General features: G+C 47.2%; 1 protein-coding gene across 7 annotated transcripts in view; it reads right to left on the bottom strand.

Annotated features, from left to right (window-relative positions):
* Window positions 1–2,353: 2,353 nt before the first annotated feature.
* lrp6 (low density lipoprotein receptor-related protein 6) overlaps window positions 2,354–18,815 on the bottom strand; it is a 72,450-nt gene continuing 55,988 nt past the window's right edge. For 3 of the 7 annotated variants that reach the window (XM_080537869.1, XM_080537874.1, XM_080537872.1), the window contains 10 exons: window positions 16,302–16,513; window positions 13,147–13,337; window positions 10,847–11,056; window positions 10,182–10,307; window positions 9,487–9,723; window positions 8,907–9,017; window positions 8,267–8,497; window positions 7,833–7,969; window positions 7,140–7,237; window positions 2,354–3,969 (listed from right to left, as the gene is read on the bottom strand). In XM_080537869.1, the coding sequence (XP_080393995.1) occupies window positions 3,666–3,969; window positions 7,140–7,237; window positions 7,833–7,969; window positions 8,267–8,497; window positions 8,907–9,017; window positions 9,487–9,723; window positions 10,182–10,307; window positions 10,847–11,056; window positions 13,147–13,337; window positions 16,302–16,513 (1,857 nt within the window). In that variant the 3' untranslated portion in view covers window positions 2,354–3,665. Of the gene's footprint in view, window positions 3,970–7,139; window positions 7,238–7,832; window positions 7,970–8,266; window positions 8,498–8,906; window positions 9,018–9,486; window positions 9,724–10,167; window positions 10,308–10,846; window positions 11,057–13,032; window positions 13,338–16,301; window positions 16,514–18,815 lie in introns of all 7 variants that reach the window. The other 4 variants (XM_080537868.1, XM_080537871.1, XM_080537870.1 and 1 more) reach the window with 4 other exon arrangements.

Genomic DNA, 18,815 nt, shown 5'->3' with positions numbered 1-18,815 from the left:
TTTATGATTTACCCTTAGCAACCATCATAAACAAACCGTCCGTAACATTAGGAACAGTAACTTGCTTTAACCTTTTTAGCAACACTTTCATCACAAACTTTACATGTACACGACTTCTCTTACCAACAACAGTCTTCCATTCAACAGCCATTTTTGAAAAACTAAAACGTTACGAGACACTATTTGACAGAGGACAATGCTTTTAGCCCAGAGAAAAATGGCACCAGACTCATATCAATGTCATTGACAACAGACAATGGAGACCCAGATCAGATAGTGAGAGATGTCTCTACTTATGGATCTTTGCCTTCTGTCAGTGTTACATGCCTTTGGTTCCCCTCTATGTTCACCATGCTTTGCTACATAACATTAAGTTGCATCAATTGCAGCACTAACCTCATACTCAATCACTTTCTCTCACACACGCTCGCTCGCACACACAATTATTTCAGCTGAATGGTGTTGATTTGTTTGTACCGGTAAATACAGGGTTCCTACAAGGAAGTCAAATTAAAAAAACAAAAAAAGTGTCATCCTCGAGGTGATTAAATTAGGGATTTCACTGCCATACAGACAAAAAAGGAAGCGAACTGGCATTTTTTTGTTTCCAGCTTGATTAATTTCCGCGTAAATAGATGTGGTCGGACTGATTTCCTTGCAGGATCTCATTTTTAAGACCTAACACCTCATTTTTTTAGACCTAATAACTGAAACTTGGGACCTTTTTAGGCCTTTTGAATTGGATTGCTGGATTTTAGACTTTACGTCTTTTTAAGACCAGCGCGGGAACCCTGTAAATAGCAGATGTACTGTAAAGTGCAGTTTGAGAATGAGAACATCTCCAAACAATGCTGGTTTTTATCAGACAACGGACAAGAGAAAGCTCTAGCAGTGACTCTGACTCAGGAAGCCAACATCCAGAGGACCACTAAAACATTTGCGGGGAAGAGGGAAACCAAGCCAAGGAGGGCCAAAAAACATCCACATGATGAGCACAAGCTACCCTCGGTTTGATTCTGTGTAAAAGATATGAGTCTGGAACAAAAGCAGCAAAGAAGTGTGTGTATGTATGTGTGTGTATTGGTTGTTAGGGTCGAGTGTTCAACTTCCAACAGGAGGGAGAGATTGAGGCCAAGTGTATCAGCTTACACAACACAAAAACAGCATACCTGGTGGCTCAACTAGGCTAGGGTAGAATATCTGCTGCTTCTACCGTACAAATGGAAAACAGAAAATGGAGCCCTGCCTTGTCTTTTCAGTCATTACGGCTTGCCAACCGGACAGAAAGTATAAAAAAAACTAAACTAAAACTGGACTTTGTGAGGTATATGAATGATTTGAGAGATGAATGCGATGCATGTTAGATTGTCCTCAAACTGATGCTGGTGTATTTCCCTTACAGAAACATGTAGCTGTCATGTTCTAAGTGTTTTGTGCGTAGGGGTTTGGGGGCTCTGTGAGAAGAAAAAAGTAAAACAAATGGAATCAAAATGTGGTAGCTGGGCAGTACATTGATTTAGTATCCGTTTATAGGCATTAGCAAAGGGTGTGGTATGTATGCCAACTGTGTCACCATGACAACATCCCCAGTTCTAATAAGAAACATGGGGAGAAATAATAATAAGCCAGCTTTCAACAACAAATCCCTTTCCTATGACAAACATTGTTCACTACACGAAAACCATTGAAATTTGTTTTTTCCAGACACAAGACGGCACAAGGACAGGGCAGTTTTACCAAAGAATTGTTGATAGATACATACATACATACATACATACAGGCATAAAGGCAATAAACTGGGCGCCACCTAAGGGATACTTGTGGAACTAGACAAGCATTTTACCTCTTGTCTTCAGTCTGCATTCCCAAAACAAGGCCGCGTTCGCTAGCACATGAGTATAACAACGAGGAGGATGATGGGTAATCTGATTCGGATTGTAAAATTCTGATTTGGCACGTCGGTCCCTCAAAATTTGATTAACCTATGAACAAGTGAGCGTACACAGATATTTCACAAGAGAAGTACAGGGACACCTGGATATGTTCTTTCTGACTGATCTGTCTAAGATTGTCTCCATAACTTTTGGACTGACATTTCGTAGAAAAATAGAATGAGGCATATACTAAAAGACGGAATGACAGAGAGAGCACTGCAAGAATTTAATGGCTAGATTTACACTGATTTTTCTTTATAGCTTATAAATACGGTATCTACACAATATGTGGTACAAAAATATCATAACATTTTGCGGGCACTGGATTTCTTTTTTGTTTTCTTAAAAAAAAAAAATTTGTTTAAAAGTTGTAAAACTGGTTAGGCACAAGAGCTTGTCCTTGCTAGGGAAGGTCTTTTGTTTTTCCCCCAACGAGAGAGAAGGGTTAAAGAGAAGCTTCAGAGGGACATTGAGAGTGTGGACAGATAAGAATGCACCCTAGCAAAAATAGATGCTTTGGGATCTCCTTCCATTCAGACAAGGTAAGTCCACAGTTGCAGTCAGGCATTAAAAATAAAAAAAATTAAATTAAATAAAAACTCATAAGAGGAAAATAATAAAAATGACAAAACACAGATTTTGGTTGATATCTCGCCAGTGACCGATGACCCCTGTCCTCTTGACAGAGCCCCTCAGTGGCACTCCAATTGGCCAACCAGGAGGTGTGGTCTAGAGAGCGACTGGAACAACAGGATAGTGGCTGTCGGTATCCATAGTGACGAGGCTTTCTGATGAGGGGACATTGGCCAGGGTTCCGTTAGAACTGATTATCATCAATATGTGCCCTAGTGTTATTGCTTCAGAACCAATGTGTTTGCCAAAAGGGGGTTCCTGCAGTCAGTCCACCAACTCTCCGGAAACCTGTAGTGGAATCTAAGGAAGACAGCCAGGAGGGTCCTTGCTAACACAGCATGTAAAAAGGAGGTAAAAATGACGCAGGACCAAAATTCTCTGCCACTGAACGGAGCGTTTCAGCCATCTCTTACCCAGTTTATGGGGTAACCATAGGAATCACTGCTCCACTATTGACAAAATGGCTGCCCGGTCTGGCTGCAACAGTGCAGAGCCTGTATTTGTAATCCAGGGGGCGCCCTTCTCTTTCCCCACTCCATCCTCTCCCTTACTTGTGTAGAGCAAAAAATGGTAATGCTTTTTTCTTTTCTTATTTGGCTTTAGATTGTTCACGTTTCACTGTCCTCCGCCACCGTGTGCTTTTAATGTCCTTCAGCCTTGTAGGAAGGTAGTTTTCTTTTTTTCTTTTTTTTCATCTCCTGGATTAAGGCAACTTATCATGTTTGTGATGATTTTAATAAAACTTTTTCTTAAAAAATGTACAAATTATTTAATACAAACCTCTATGGCATAACCAGTAAACGCTGTATAGAAAATATATAAATATGCTTTTTTTCTTTTTAATGTACAAATGTTCTGCAGCTCTCTTTTCGCGAGCTCCCATGTTCTTTTTTTCATATTTCTCGTAACTGTACAGGTGCCCCCCTTCAACGTCCTCCTCTCCTCTTTTCATAAAAGTTTCTCTCTCTTTCCCGTTTAGACTCATAATATGCACAATTGGTATTTACAGTGAGGGGGGGAGTGGGGAGGGAGGGGGAGAGCCTTGTAGGAGAGGGGCGGGGTCTCTGGTGCGGTGCAGGGGGACGGGGATGGGGGGGCTCAGGAGGAGTCTGTGCAGGGCGAAGGGGGCGGGGGGTACAGGTGGTGGGAGTAGCTGCGCTCCGTGAACGGTGATGGAGGGCAGCTCTCGCAATTCTCCTCGGCGGACAGGTACTGGCTGCGGGGGGTGGGGGGCGGGGGGAAGGGCTCTGAGTCATAGTTGAGGTCGCTGGTGTAGCCCTTGGCCAGGGCCGAGGTGGACGTGGGCGGGGCGCGGCGCCCCGGCGTGTAGTCGCTATCGCACACGTCCGTGCTGCAGGGGGTGGTGGGGGGGGCGAAGTGGCGGTAGGTGTAGGGCCTGTAGCTGAGGACAGAGGAACACACGTAAATGGTAAATGGACTGACTTATATGGCGCCTTTATCTAAAGCGCTTTACAACGGCCTTTCATTCACCCATTCACACACCAATGGCGGCAAGCTACCATGCAAGGTGCCGGCCCGCTCACTGAGAGCAATTTGGGGGTTCAGTGTCTTGCCCAAGGACATGACACGGCATGTGGCCAGCCGGGGCTCGAACCGCCGATCTGCCGACCTTGCGATCATTAGACGGCGGCTCTACCTCCTGCACCACAGCCACCCCACACATCTGTAGCTGAGGACAGAGGAACACACACACGCCTGTAGCTGAGGACAGAGGGACACACACGTCACCCAAATGTCACAACTTGTTGACTCAGGTAACTGGGTTTTCTTTGCTGTGAGTGGTCCCCTGGGACGCCTGTGGAACACTGAGCTGTATACATCCCTGCCAGATTTCTTTCCTTTTCACTGTGTATCCAACGCATACTCTTTAGTGTAAATTAAGACATTTGATCAGAGATGAAAAGAAACAATCGGCTCTACACACCACCCCCCCTCCCCCTCCCCTCCCCTCCCCCCCGCAATACATCTATGACGCTGCACTCAAATGAACCCAGGCTGTGCTGTCATCAAACACACAGGCAGAGAGGGTAAACAATGGGAGCCCGTCTCTTTGAAACGGTGCCATTGTGTACAGTACGGGGATCTCTGTAAAGCGTTCGCATGTGCTGTAGGAATGTCCCCGACATGCAGAACGAAGGCAACGCAATCCTCAAGTCGGATTACATTTCCCCCAAACCAGAAGTATCGCTCTGTTATTCTCTCAAAAGAAAAACGCAACGGAAAACTGAATGGTTTCCGTCTTGACGGTTAAGCCTCTCGTCTAACGAACATCTGACAGCACCTAGCCTTGATAGCACTGATGTTTCCGACCCTGGCCTCTCGTGTTTAATGTTCTACACGACACCGGTTTAGGAACAGGCTTAGGGAAACCAAGAGTCACCAAGAGACCTAACAGAGGGAGCTTACATACTTCCTGTGTCCACTTTCAAATTTCTCACGAAGTTCGCCGTTGGCGTTGTATCAGTGGAACACTCGCTTTGAACACTGAATTTATGAATAATTACTCCAAAAAAGTCAAGAAGATGAATGTGGAACGTTGGTGTGGACCCACTGGTGAAGGAAGGCAAAGCGCTCTACTGGTTCAAAGTTAGCTTCTATGACAGGACCTGTCACTGCACATTACCATATACCAGGGAAGGCCGGGAGAGGTAGAAATCGGACAACGGGCTCATTGTAACGCATGGGATGGAATGAGGAACGGTATCTTATACACATTCCGGTCCATGCATTACAATGAGCCCGTCCTCAGCGTTCTACCTCCTCAGTGTTCTGGCTCCTCAGTGTTCTAGCTCCTCAGTGTTCTAGTTCCTCAGTGTTCTAGCTCCTCAGTGTTCTACCTCCTCAGTGTTCCTCAGTGTTCCACCTCCTCAGTGTTCTACCTCCTCAGTGTTCTACCTCCTCAGTGTTCTAGCTCCTCAGTGTTCTAGCTCCTCAGTGTTCTAGCTCCTCAGTGTTCTACCTCCTCAGTGTTCCTCAGTGTTCCACCTCCTCAGTGTTCTAGCTCCTCAGTGTTCTAGCTCCTCAGTGTTCCTCAGTGTTCTAGCTCCTCAGTGTTCTAGCTCCTCAGTGTTCCTCAGTGTTCTAGCTCCTCAGTGTTCCTCAGTGTTCTACCTCCTCAGTGTTCTGGCTCCTCAGTGTTCTACCTCCTCAGTGTTCTGGCTCCTCAGTGTTCTAGCTCCTCAGTGTTCTGGCTCCTCAGTGTTCTACCTCCTCAGTGTTCTACCTCCTCAGTGTTCCTCAGTGTTCTACCTCCTCAGTGTTCCTCAGTGTTCTAGCTCCTCAGTGTTCTAGCTCCTCAGTGTTCTAGCTCCTCAGTGTTCTAGCTCCTCAGTGTTCCTCAGTGTTCTAGCTCCTCAGTGTTCCTCAGTGTTCTACCTCCTCAGTGTTCTGGCTCCTCAGTGTTCTAGCTCCTCAGTGTTCTGGCTCCTCAGTGTTCTACCTCCTCAGTGTTCTACCTCCTCAGTGTTCCTCAGTGTTCTACCTCCTCAGTGTTCCTCAGTGTTCTAGCTCCTCAGTGTTCTAGCTCCTCAGTGTTCTAGCTCCTCAGTGTTCTAGCTCCTCAGTGTTCTAGCTCCTCAGTGTTCCTCAGTGTTCAAGCTCCTCAGTGTTCTAGCTCCTCAGTGTTCTAACTCCTCAGTGTTCCTCAGTGTTCTACCTCCTCAGTGTTCCTCAGTGTTCCTCAGTGTTCTACCTCCTCAGTGTTCCTCAGTGTTCCTCAGTGTTCTACCTCCTCAGTGTTCCTCAGTGTTCCTCAGTGTTCTACCTCCTCAGTGTTCCTCAGTGTTCCTCAGTGTTCTACCTCCTCAGTGTTCCTCAGTGTTCTACCTCCTCAGTGTTCCTCAGTGTTCTACCTCCTCAGTGTTCCTCAGTGTTCTACCTCCTCAGTGTTCCTCAGTGTTCTACCTCCTCAGTGTTCCTCAGTGTTCTACCTCCTCAGTGTTCCTCAGTGTTCTACCTCCTCAGTGTTCCTCAGTGTTCCTCAGTGTTCTACCTCCTCAGTGTTCCTCAGTGTTCTACCTCCTCAGTGTTCCTCAGTGTTCTACCTCCTCAGTGTTCCTCAGTGTTCCTCAGTGTTCTACCTCCTCAGTGTTCCTCAGTGTTCCTCAGTGTTCTACCTCCTCAGTGTTCCTCAGTGTTCTACCTCCTCAGTGTTCCTCAGTGTTCTACCTCCTCAGTGTTCCTCAGTGTTCTACCTCCTCAGTGTTCCTCAGTGTTCTACCTCCTCAGTGTTCCTCAGTGTTCCTCAGTGTTCTACCTCCTCAGTGTTCTACCTCCTCAGTGTTCCTCAGTGTTCCTCAGTGTTCCTCAGTGTTCTACCTCCTCAGTGTTCCTCAGTGTTCTACCTCCTCAGTGTTCCTCAGTGTTCTACCTCCTCAGTGTTCCTCAGTGTTCCTCAGTGTTCTACCTCCTCAGTGTTCTAGCTCCTCAGTGTTCCTCAGTGTTCTAACTCCTCAGTGTGTGTGAGTGTGTGTGTGTGTGTGTGTGTGTGTGTGTGTGTGTGTGTGTGTGTGTGTGTGTGTGTGTGTGTGTGTGAGTGAGTGTGAGTGTTACCTGTAGGAGCGGTGAGTGGAGGGGCTGTTGGACGAGTAGCCGAACTCCATGGTGTACTGGGAACGGACAGTGGCGGGGGACGGGGGAGGGTTCAGGATCTAGAGGAGAGAGAGGGACAGAGAGAGATTATGTTTCATCTCACTGATGAACAAAACACCATTGACCAGACTATTACTTTACTTGGCATGTACTTTTTTTAATCATCATTGAAATCTGGGTGATTAAAGTGGATCCGGGGCAGCCTGGCACTGGATGTGGTTTCACAAGCTCACAGACGTTTGTTGTTCTTTTTCGGCGAGTGTGAGAGATTTCATAAAACTCAGACGAGCGTGGTTAAGTGAAGACATAACGATGGCATCTCCACATTGGTACGACCGTTAAACAGGACATGGCACGTGACGGGGCGGAACACAAACTCATAAACTAAAAAGTTTGAAATCTTTGTGGGAATTAATCGTGAAGATAACATGTTCCATATGAGCTTGAGCTCGTGTGTTTCCCCTAGGTTGTGCAGAGTAGTGTGTCACACTGGTTAGTGTGCCATTAATGATGGAAGTGTGTGTGTGTGTGTGTGCCTCATTTGTTAAGATGTGCTATTACTGCTGGATGCGTGTGTGTGTGTGCCTCATTTGGTAGATGTGCCATTAATGCTGGAAGAGTGTGTGTGTGTGTGTGTGTGTGTGTGTGTCTTACTGGAGGGAAGTAGGTGCCCTTGGTGCTGGAGGAGGAGCTGGAGGAGGCTCCGGTGACGTGGGCCCGGTCGTACGGAGGCCCGCTGCTCCCGCCCATGATGCTGAGAGAACCAATCACAGACTTCCCCCGGGACATGCCTGTGGACCAGGAGGAGGAAGAGGTCTCAGAGCCCACACTACTACTAACCTACTACTAACCACTACTAACTACTACTACTACCTACTACTACTAACCACTACTACTAACCACTACTACCTACTACTACTAACCACTAACCACTACTAACTACTACTACTAACCACTACTAACTACTACTAACCACTACTAAGTACTACTAAGTACTACTAAACAAACAGTTTGTAATCGTCTCTCCTGACTGAACTGAATCAGTGACCAATCAGGGCAGAGGACGAGACAGGAAGTGTCTCCCGTACCTGGCAGCGAGCCGGAGAGGGAGCTGGGGTGCGGCACGTATCCCAGAGGCACCGAGGACGGCCCGTGGACCACGAAGTCGTTGGTGACCGTCTCCCCGTCGTCCTTCATCTGCGGACACAGCACCCGCTGGCACACGAAGTACACGGCGCCCACCACAAACAGCGCCATGACCACGCCTACGATGGAGCCGATGGTGTTGGTGGGCTGGGGGGACGGCTCCTCCGTGGGGTCTGGGGGACAGGAGGAGGACACGGTCATGTTATTATACATTGCTGTGTTAATTGTTCCCTGTTCGTTAAGTCTGTGTTCTATGTGCTCATGTTATCTGTTGCTTGTTGTTTCTGTGTTTTCTGTTTTTCCCATATTGTCAGCGTCTTTGAGCCCCGGAAAAGCCATATATAAATACAAATAATAATAAAAAAAAAATTCAACAATAATAATTATTATTATATTATTATCATCAATTAGATTTTTTTTTGTATTATATCTTTTTAAAATTGCAGTTAAACTATATTTTAATTGCATATGGTCCCTGTCAAATACAATTAATAAATAAATAAATGAACTATGATGAACTTGAAAAAAAGAATAACTGTTAGCTTAATCCAAAAGATATCAGCGTATCATGAGTTGACTCACAGCAGCCCAGCTCGTCTGAGTTGTCAGTGCAGTCCATGTTGTGGTCACACTTCTTGTGCTTCCCGATGCACTGGCCGTTAGAACAGCTGAACTGGTCAGGAGGACACCGCACTGAAACACCAACACATCACCTTATCAAACACTGAAACACCAACACATCACCTTATCAAACACTGAAACACCAACACATCACCTTAACCTGCTGTCCTACTGGTGTCAACTGGTGTCAAACACTGAGTGCGTGTGTGTGTGTGTGTGTGTGTGTGTGTGTGTATATGTATGTGTGTGTGTGTGTGCGTATATGTATGTATGTGTGTGTGTGTGCGTATATATGTATGTGTGTGCGTATATATGTATGTGTGTGTGTGTGTGTGTGTGCGTATATATGTATGTGTGTGCGTATATATGTATGTGCGTGCGTATATGTATGTATGTGTGTATATGTATGTATGTGTGTATATGTATGTGTGTGTGTGTGCGTATATATGTGGTATGTGTGTGCGTATATGTATGTATGTGTGTATATGTATGTATGTGTGTATATGTATGTGTGTATATGTGTGTAGTCTAGGCCTCCCACCTTCACACTTGTTCTCGTCGGAGCGGTCCTGGCAGTTGGCCTCCCCGTTGCAGCGCAGGGCCAGGTCCACACACTGGCGGCTGTCACACTGGAACTCCGCCTCGGAGCAGACGGGGCAGTCACGCTCGTCACTGCTGTCGTCACACTCTGGGTAGCCGTCGCAGCGCCAGGCCTGCGGGATGCAGTCCACCTCGCCGGACGTGCACGAGAACTGCTCCGGAGAACACGTGGGAGGCTCTGGAGGGGAGGGGGGGGGGGGGATAGAGGGGTGGGGGGAGGGCGTTTTTGGGGGGGGAGGGGAGGTTAGAGACCATCAACTTAAACCTTATTTTGCTATTTACATCACGACAGCGGCGGCGAGCCTATTGGTCCGCTGTACCGCCCCTGCAGAAGCTAACCGCAGTAACTACACGAAACAGTGAAACTGACAAAAATTTGCTTTAAAAGTTCTTTAACGACTATCCAGACAAATGTAATACTGTGTCACTTTGTCACACGCTAAAAACAGATATTGAGAAGTTCAACTTCACTTAAATTATTATTCTTTTTATTTTTTATAAAAATGTTCTCTCAGTTTAGAAAAAAATGGCAGTTACTGAGGTTAGCCTCATAGCGTCAGGAGGCGGGAGTAGGGGGGCCGTGGGTGAGCCCCTATTGGCCGGCGTGGCGTGACGGACGGACGGACAGGGGCTTACCTCCACAGGAGAGCTCGTCCTGCAGCAGCACCAGGTGGACGGGGCAGGAGCAGCGCGTGGTCCCGTCTCCCTTGACGATGCAGATGTGGGAGCAGCCGCCGTTGTCCCAGGTGCAGGGGTGCTTACCTGAGGAGACGCACGGAGGAGTAAGTAAGTAAAGCTTTATTTATATAGCACCTTTCATACAAGAAATGCAGCTCAAAGTGCTTAGGAGTGTGGGCGTGGGTCACACAAAAGCTGTTCCCCTCGCGTCACAATTCCACATCATTTTTGCCTGAAGATTAAACTTTAGTCTGTTTGTTCGCCCCTATTTGCAACTCATCAACTGCCAAAGAATTCCGGGGAACGGAACACTCACCACCTAGAGTGCCTGAAGTGTTTTATGTGGTGTTTAACCTCGCAACAATACTTTGATTGGCATCGTCATTAATAATACAAAAAAGAAAAGAAATTAAGCCTTATAATTTATGCATTTTTTGTGTGAATAAAGTCAATTCGGGTGACTTTTTATTCACCCTCGACAATGGATGAGTTGAAAGCATCTGATTGGTGCAGCAGCCTGTGTGTGTGTGAGAGAGTGGACTGGAGTTACACTCCAGGGAGAAGGATGGAGAATCGGGACGCAGGGAGAGTCTGAGGTGGAGAGGGGAGGGGGGGGGACTTACTGTACTCCCTCATGTCGAGCTCGTGGACGGCATGGATGTCGCTGAGCGAGGCGATGCGGGCCTGGATCTTGGTGCGGCCCTCCCGCGTCGTCTTGTCGATGCGCTCGATCATCTGCTGCTGCCGGTCAATCCAGTACAGGTGGTTCCCGAACACCGTCAAGCCCACCGGCTGCAGGATGTTGGAGTCCTCGATCACGATCCGATTGGCTCCTGGTTTGAAAAAAAAAAAAGGGGGAAAAAGGGGGAAGGAATAAAAGAAAAAAAAAAAAAAAAAAAAAAAGGGCAGAAGGGTCAGGAACTGAGGGAACGGAAAGGGCAGTTGAACTCAGGAGTGAGGGAGGAGGGGGGGAGGGTAAGGGGCGGTGGGACAGGCAGGGAGGCCGGGGCACACAACACACAACGTTACACACACGCTCTGAGAACAACAAGGCTCTTGGCTGCAGAAGACATGGACTTGGACAGGGAGAAGACTTTTCAAAAAGAGATCTTTTTTTTTTTTTTTTCGGTTTGGCAGTGAGACACGCGCTTGCGTAACTTGCCTAATGAGACACAGAAGTGGGTAAAGTATTTTTTGGGGGTGATAAATCAAAATCACTATAATGTGCTGAAGGGGTCCTGTCCAGACCCCTGGGATGACCATGTGATCCCGTTGATGGATGGACACGGCCTGGTAGGACACTTCCTTATCTACAACCAGTGGTCCCCTCACCCACCCCCCCCCCCCCCCCCCTCCATGGACACTGCCAATGAGGTCCCAAAAGGCAAGACAAGACCACCGTGACAATGGATGAAATCTGAATGGGGAAAAAACATTAACATCTTCCTCTCGCTAGGTTCAGAAGTACAGCGCCTGGCCCAAGTGAACTCCTGACCCCCCCCGCCCCCCTTACACCACACTGGAGATGTTTAAGTCTTCCACACCGACCCCCCCACCCCCCAGATACCGAGGTTTATCCCAGCGTTCCTAGAGGGACCGGAGTAATTGTTGCCTTTGTCCAAACCCCCCCTCCCCCCCCGCCCCATAGCTCCCTGAGGAGAGCACAGGCGTCTGCTGCCAGAGGAGGTCAATGGCAGCACTCGCCGCCCTGCACCCCCCCCCCCCACCCCCCGAGACCCTCATCCGTCTAAAATTAGCAGAGGGAACAGGCTACATGCTGCTGCCCTGCAGATGATAGACGAGGTGTGAGGGGGGGGGATTTGTGCTTGACAAAGTCCACCACCACCCCCCCCCCCCCCTCTAAAAGACCTGAGAGGATCTTGAGAAGGAGGGATTCTCTCCGTCTCTCCGTCTGATAGTGCTCTGTTTGCTTTGCAGCCCCCCGCCCGCCCCTTTTTTTTCCTCCTCCCAAGGCTTGTACAGATGGTTTGAATTCCTTTCGGGCTGCGTGGGGCACCAGAGAATCTTCTGGAATGTGCTGAGCTCAGGGCTCCGGGCCAAGTCGTCCTCGCCAGGCACAATGCTCCCCTCGTGTCCTATAAGACGCCGCCTGGCCCAGCCACGGTTCGCACATTTGCTCACTGCTTCCCTCCCTATGGTGTCAAATCCCCCCATACCCCCCCCCCATACCCCCACCAAACCCCCAGCCAGATTTATGTCAGCTTTAGCATACATTTCCAGTCCCAGCAGAGCCGCCCATAACAAAGACATCAGTGAGAACTCACCCTCTCGGAAAAAAATAAGTTAAGTAAATATTTCACTTATGCCGTGTGTTATTCAGATAATAAACGGTCGGTCCCCCGCCTAAAAAAGGTGGAGGAACCGACTCGATCGCCAAGTTTTAATTCGCCCATAAATATCGGTTTTGAGAAAATATATAAACATTGTTCAACGTCGGTGCGTCAACCCGTCAACCCCCTGACTTTGTTTCCACAATCGGCCCCGAAAGTTAACCAGCGCCTCTTTGGTTTATAGCCTGGTTCTCAACACGTTTTTATGTGGCCGTATATAGTCTACCAGTACAGTTCGGCCTCGGCCCAACTCAAACACAGGTGGGAGCAGGGAGGTACATGGACTGCACTTATATGGCGCTTTTATCCAAAGCGCTTTTACGACGGCCTCTCATTCACCCATTCACACACACATTCACACACCAATGGCGGCCAAGCTACCATGCAAGGCGCCGGCCCCGCTCACTGGGAGCAATTTGGGGTTCAGTGTCTTGCCCACGGACACTTCGACATGTGGCCAGCCGGGGGTCGAACCGCCGATCTGCCGTCCTTGCGATCATTAGACGCCGGCTCTACCTCCTGCGCCACAGCCGCCTTGTGAGTTGCGCTTTGGGGGGGGCTGACAGACTCACCGGAGAGGTCGCTGCTCTCGATGCGCCGCAGGTCCGAGTCGACCCAGAACAGCTTGCCCACCTCGTTGTCGATGGCCAGGGCCACGGGTTTGCCCAGGCCGCTGAAGAACAGCACCTCCCGCTCCGTCCCGTCCAGCGCCGCCCGCTCGATCTTAGGAGAGCGCTCCTGCAGGTTGGTGAAGTACATGTACCTGCGGGGGGAGACGGAGGACATCAGCACCAGGGAAACTGTGCATTATGGGTAAGAGAGAGAGAGCACCGCAACACCGCAGGCTCAGGGGACCAGGGAAACAGTGCATTATGGGTAAGAGAGACAGAGGACATCAGCACCGCAGGCTAAGGGGACCAGGGAAACAGTGCATTATGGGTAAGAGAGACGGAGGACATCAGCACCGCAAAACCACAGGCTCAGGGGTCCAGGGAAACAGTGCATTATGGGTAAGAGAGACAGAGGACATCAGAACCGCAGGCTAAGGGGACCAGGGAAACAGTGCATTAAGGGTAAGAGAGACAGAGGACATCAGCACCGCTAAGGCTAAGGGGACCAGGGAAACAGTGCATTATGGGTAAGAGAGACAGAACATCGTAGTTATTTTATAACTAAATCATTTCATACTGTTCTATCGTTATCGTTTTTTTGGGTTTGTTTGTTTTTTTAATACAAGAGCTAGATTTAAAATCAGAACATCATTGTTCGAATGAATTCTTTTTTTATCTATCTAGTCAGTCGTTCTCCATTCTTTGTTCCAAGAGAGGAACATTTCAGACTTTTTTCTCCCTATCTAGGTCCTTACAGGAAACACAGCAATCTGCACACTTTATTGCACAAGACCACACAATGACCTAAAGATACTGTCTGGCGGACAGCAGCCCTGCAATTTGGGGTTGGAGACAAGTCGCTTGGCTCCGCTCTGCATGGATGTGCTGGGGAGAAGCCTGAGTGTGAATGAGAGGTGGTGAGGAGGAACACAGGCTAACAAATGACACAGGGTGGGGCGTGGCCTCTGAACTACCGCTGTGTGGGAGGCACAAGGGACACATACACGTACACACAGGCATACATATACACATACACGTACACACAGGCATACATATACACATACACGACGTCGTCGCATGTTTTTTTGGAGCTGAAATAAGATAAGCATTCGTTTTTCTTCCCTGAAGCTGCCACTGGCTAGCGTCTCCCAGTGTCTTTGATGTACATGCGCAGTGTCGGTCATCCGGGGCACACGTGACGTCCCCGGAAAAACAAACAGAGAAATGTCTTCCCGTCCTCGTACCTCTAAAGTGTGGGAGCATTTCAACCACAACGTTGAAAAAAGAATGTAAAATATACAATTTGCAAAGTTGAACTCGCTTATCATGGCAGCACGTCTATGATGCGCGAGCATCTAAAAAGGAAGCACGTTGTGGCAGATGACGAGGAAGACGATGGCTCGTCTCGGTAAGCTAGTTAGCTTGTTATTGGCTAACGATATCGTTACGTTAAAAGCCTTCTTACATTATTTTACGTTATGTGCTGTAGGAGGAGGTGGTAGAAAAGTTTGACATCTCGCCTGCCAAAATAACGCACATTAGGGGCGTTTCCCCACACTATCAAAGCTGGCAAAATCTTTTCTGTGCATCCCTGCAACCTCCACCCCATCCGAGAGGATCTTCTCTGCAGCAGGGAACATCTGCTCTCAAAAGAGAGCAAGCTTCTCTCCAGAACATGTGGAAATGCTGACTTTCCTCGCTATGAATGAATAGTCCACACAGGAGAGAAACAATTTCTTTGCTCAGTCTCCTGCACTTTTCTTTGTTATGTTATTTGATTGAGACCAAACCTTTTCTCTACAAACATTTCTTTTTGTGGATAATTGCTCTTTTTTAGTTGCCTTAGTGCCTACCTCATTTTATTTTGCAGCACTATTCAATACATTTAAAATGTATGTTTGATGCCAGAGATGAGTGAAGCAAAGCAAAACTTTTAGTTTATTTAGTATTTATTTTTGTATTCTTTTGGTTGCCTAGTGCCTAGCCTACCTCATTTTACTCAGCAGTTTGCACTCTCTACTACTCTTTACATTACATTATATGCAAGTGATGCCAGAAATAAATCTGCAAAGTTCATTAAAATATCTATTTTTGAGTGAACAATCATTTTAATTGTCTTTATTTTTAGTTAGCACATGCCTACAACAACAACTAACAACTTCAAGCTAAATTTAGAAGCTGATTTAGATGATAGCTAAATAAGAGTGATTGAGTAATTGTGCGATAAGCTGTAATTTATGATCCAATTAGTCGACTAATCGTTAAAATAATCGGTGACTAGTCGACTATGAAAATAATCGTTTGTGGCAGCCCTAACACGTACACACAGGCATACATATACACATACACGTACGCACAGGCATACATATACACATACACGTACACACAGGCATACATATACACATACACGTACACACGGGCATACATATACACGGGCATACACACACACACACACACATATATATATATATATAAACAGACATACACACACACACACACACACACACACATATATATATATATATATACACAGACATACACACACGGGCATACATATCAGGGTTTGACATTAACGGTTGCCCGATTGCCTGGGGCAAGTAAAATCTTTGCAGGGTTTGTTTGACGACGCTGCTGGATCCTGATCTGTGTATCGGTGAGCAGGAAGAACAACGGACGGCGCAGGCGCCAGACCAGACTAGATGATCTTGGAGTGAAGATATTATTAAAGCGTCTGTCGATCAGTGCGTACGCTAATGTTAATGTTGAACCCTGCATATACACAGGCATACACACAAACACACACATATACACAGGCGCACACACACACACGGGAATCCATATACACAGGCATACACACACAGTCAGGCATACACACACCCACCCACACACGCGTACTGACCCTCTCTCGGGGTTGACCACGATGGCCCTGGGCTTGTCGTGCTCCAGACACACACACACCTCCACAAACCCCCCCCCACACACACACACACACGCGTACGTACCCTCTCTCGGGGTTGACCACGATGGCTCTGGGCTTGTCGTGCCCCAGACACACACACACACACACACACACCTCCACCCCCCCCCCCCCCACACACACACACACGCGTACGTACCCTCTCTCGGGGTTGACCACGATGGCCCGGGGCTTGTCGTGCTCCCCCCTCAGCACCACGCCCACCCTGCTGCCGTCCAGCCGCGTCACGTTGACCACGTTGGTGACCTCGCTGGTCCAGTAGATGAAGCGGCTGTAGATGTCGATGCTCAGGTCGAAGGGCTGCAGGCCCAGGCTGGGCCCGCCCACGGAGCTTGACACCACCGTCATGCTCTGAGGTAGACGGGAGGAGACAGACAGGGCGTCAATCAAACCAGCGTGTGTGTGTGTGTGTGTGTCTGTCAGTCCGTACGTACGTGTGTGTCTGTGCGTATGTGTGTGTATATGTATGCCCTTTGGGTACGTGTGTGCAAGGCTGTGCATGCCCGTGTGTGTAGGCCTGTGTATATGGAGGTGTGTGTCTGTGTCTGTGTGTGTGTATACGTATGCACGTGCGTACGTGTATATGAATGCCTGTGTGTGTGTGTGTGTGTGTGTGTGTATGTGTGTATGCCTGTATATGTATGCCTGTGCGTACGTGTATGTGTATGTGTATATGTATGCCTGTGTGTGTGTGTGTGTGTGTGTGTGTGTGTGTGTGTGGGTGTGTGTGTGTGTGTGTGTGTGTTCCTAACCTGACCCCCCGGATTCAAATAGGATTCAAATCATTTCAAATACTTTGTGCTGCGCTTGACTGAGCTCGTCTGGCAAGAATGGAACTGGTCTTTCAAAGTGCATACAGTTAGGTCCATATATATTTGGACTCTTGTCCGAATTTCTGTTTTTTAGCTGTTTACCGAAACATATTCAAGTTAGTTATATAAAGTGCAGACTTTCAGCTTTAATTTGAGGATGTTCACATCCAAATTGGATCAGAAGGGTTTAGGAATTACAGCTGTTTAATATGTAGCTTCCTCTTTTTCAAGGGACCAAAAGTAATTGGACAATTGACTCAAAAGCTGTTTCATGGGCCAGAGTGGGCTATTCCTTCATTATGTCTTTATCAATTAAGCTGGTAAAAGGTCTGAGTTTATTCCAAGTGTGGCATTTGCATTTGGAAGCTGTTGCTGTGAACGCATAACGCACAACGCACAACTCTGGCTCCATTAGGAGTGGCCAAATCAACAGTTTGGTACATTCTGAGAAAAAAAATGAATATTTTACATGGTAAAGAAAAAACCCTTGACAACATCACCATACCATAAAGAGAACACTTCACGAGAGCAAATACAGAGGGTTTAACACAAGGTGTAAGCCATTCATAAGCCTCGAGAACAAAAAAAAAGATTAGACTTTGCCAAAAAACATTTAAAAAAAAAAAACAGCCCAGTTGATGAAACTTTAAGAAAAAACTATGGAGAAGACTTGGAACAGCTCATGATCCAAAGCATACCACATCATCTGTAAAACAAAACACGGTGGAGGCAGTGTGATGACATGGGCATGCATGGCTTCCAATGGCACTGTATCACTAGTGTTTATTGATGATGTGACAGAAGACAGAAGCAGACGGATGAATTCTGAAGTGTTTATGGATATACTGTCTGCTCAGATTCCGATAAATTCAGCAAAGTTGACAATACAGATGGAGATGACCCAAAACATACTGCGTAAGCAACCCAGGAGGTTTTTAAGGCAAAGAAGTGGAATATTCTGCAATGGGCGAGTCAATCACCTGATCTCAACTAGGGCTGCCACGCTTAGTCGACTAGTCGCGACGACGTCGATTACCAAAATCGTCGCCGACATATTTGGTAATCGACGTCGTCGCATGTTTTTTTGGAGCACTTTTTTTTTTTTTACCTTTATTTTACCAGGCGAGACAATTAAGAACAAAATTCTTATTTACAATGCCGGCCTGCAATAAGGGGATAATATGCAATATGCAAGATGCAATATAAGCGATAAGCATTCGTTTTTCTTCCCTGAAGCTGCCATTGGCTAGCGTCTCCCAGTGTCTTTGATGTACATGCGCAGTGTCGGTCATCCGGGACACACGTGACATCCCCGGAAAAACAAACGGAGAAATGTCTTCCCGTCCTCGTACGTCTAAAGTGTGGGAGCATTTCAACCACAACGTTGAAAAAAAGAATGTAAAATATACAATTTGCAAAGCTGAACTCGCTTATTCATAATATCATGGCAGCACGTCTATGATGCGCGAGCATCTCAAAAGGAAGCACGTTGTGGCAGATGACGAGGAAGACGATGGCTCGTCTCGGTAAGCTAGTTAGCTTGTTATTGGCTAACGATATTGTTACGTTAAAAGCCTTCTTACATTATTTTACGTTATGTGCTGTAACGTTGTCATCAAAGCGATACTTATCAAATAGCTAAAAATGTTGTCTTAACGTTAGAGTGCTAAGAAGGCGCGTTCTACTATGGATAGTTATCTTGTCAAGATGCCAACGTGCATTTCCTCGTTATGAATGAATAGTCCACACAGGAGAGAAACAATTTCTTTGCTCAGTCTCCTGCACTTTTCTTTGTTATGTTATTTGATTGAGACCAAACCTTTTCTCTACAAACATTTCTT

The sequence above is a fragment of the Nansenia antarctica genome (genome assembly GCF_963989245.1).
Source record: "Nansenia antarctica genome assembly, chromosome: 8".
In the NCBI taxonomy this organism is placed as follows: domain Eukaryota; kingdom Metazoa; phylum Chordata; class Actinopteri; order Argentiniformes; family Microstomatidae; genus Nansenia; species Nansenia antarctica.
Note: the sequence above shows the minus strand (reverse complement) of the source record. Positions and strands in the feature narration are given on the sequence as shown.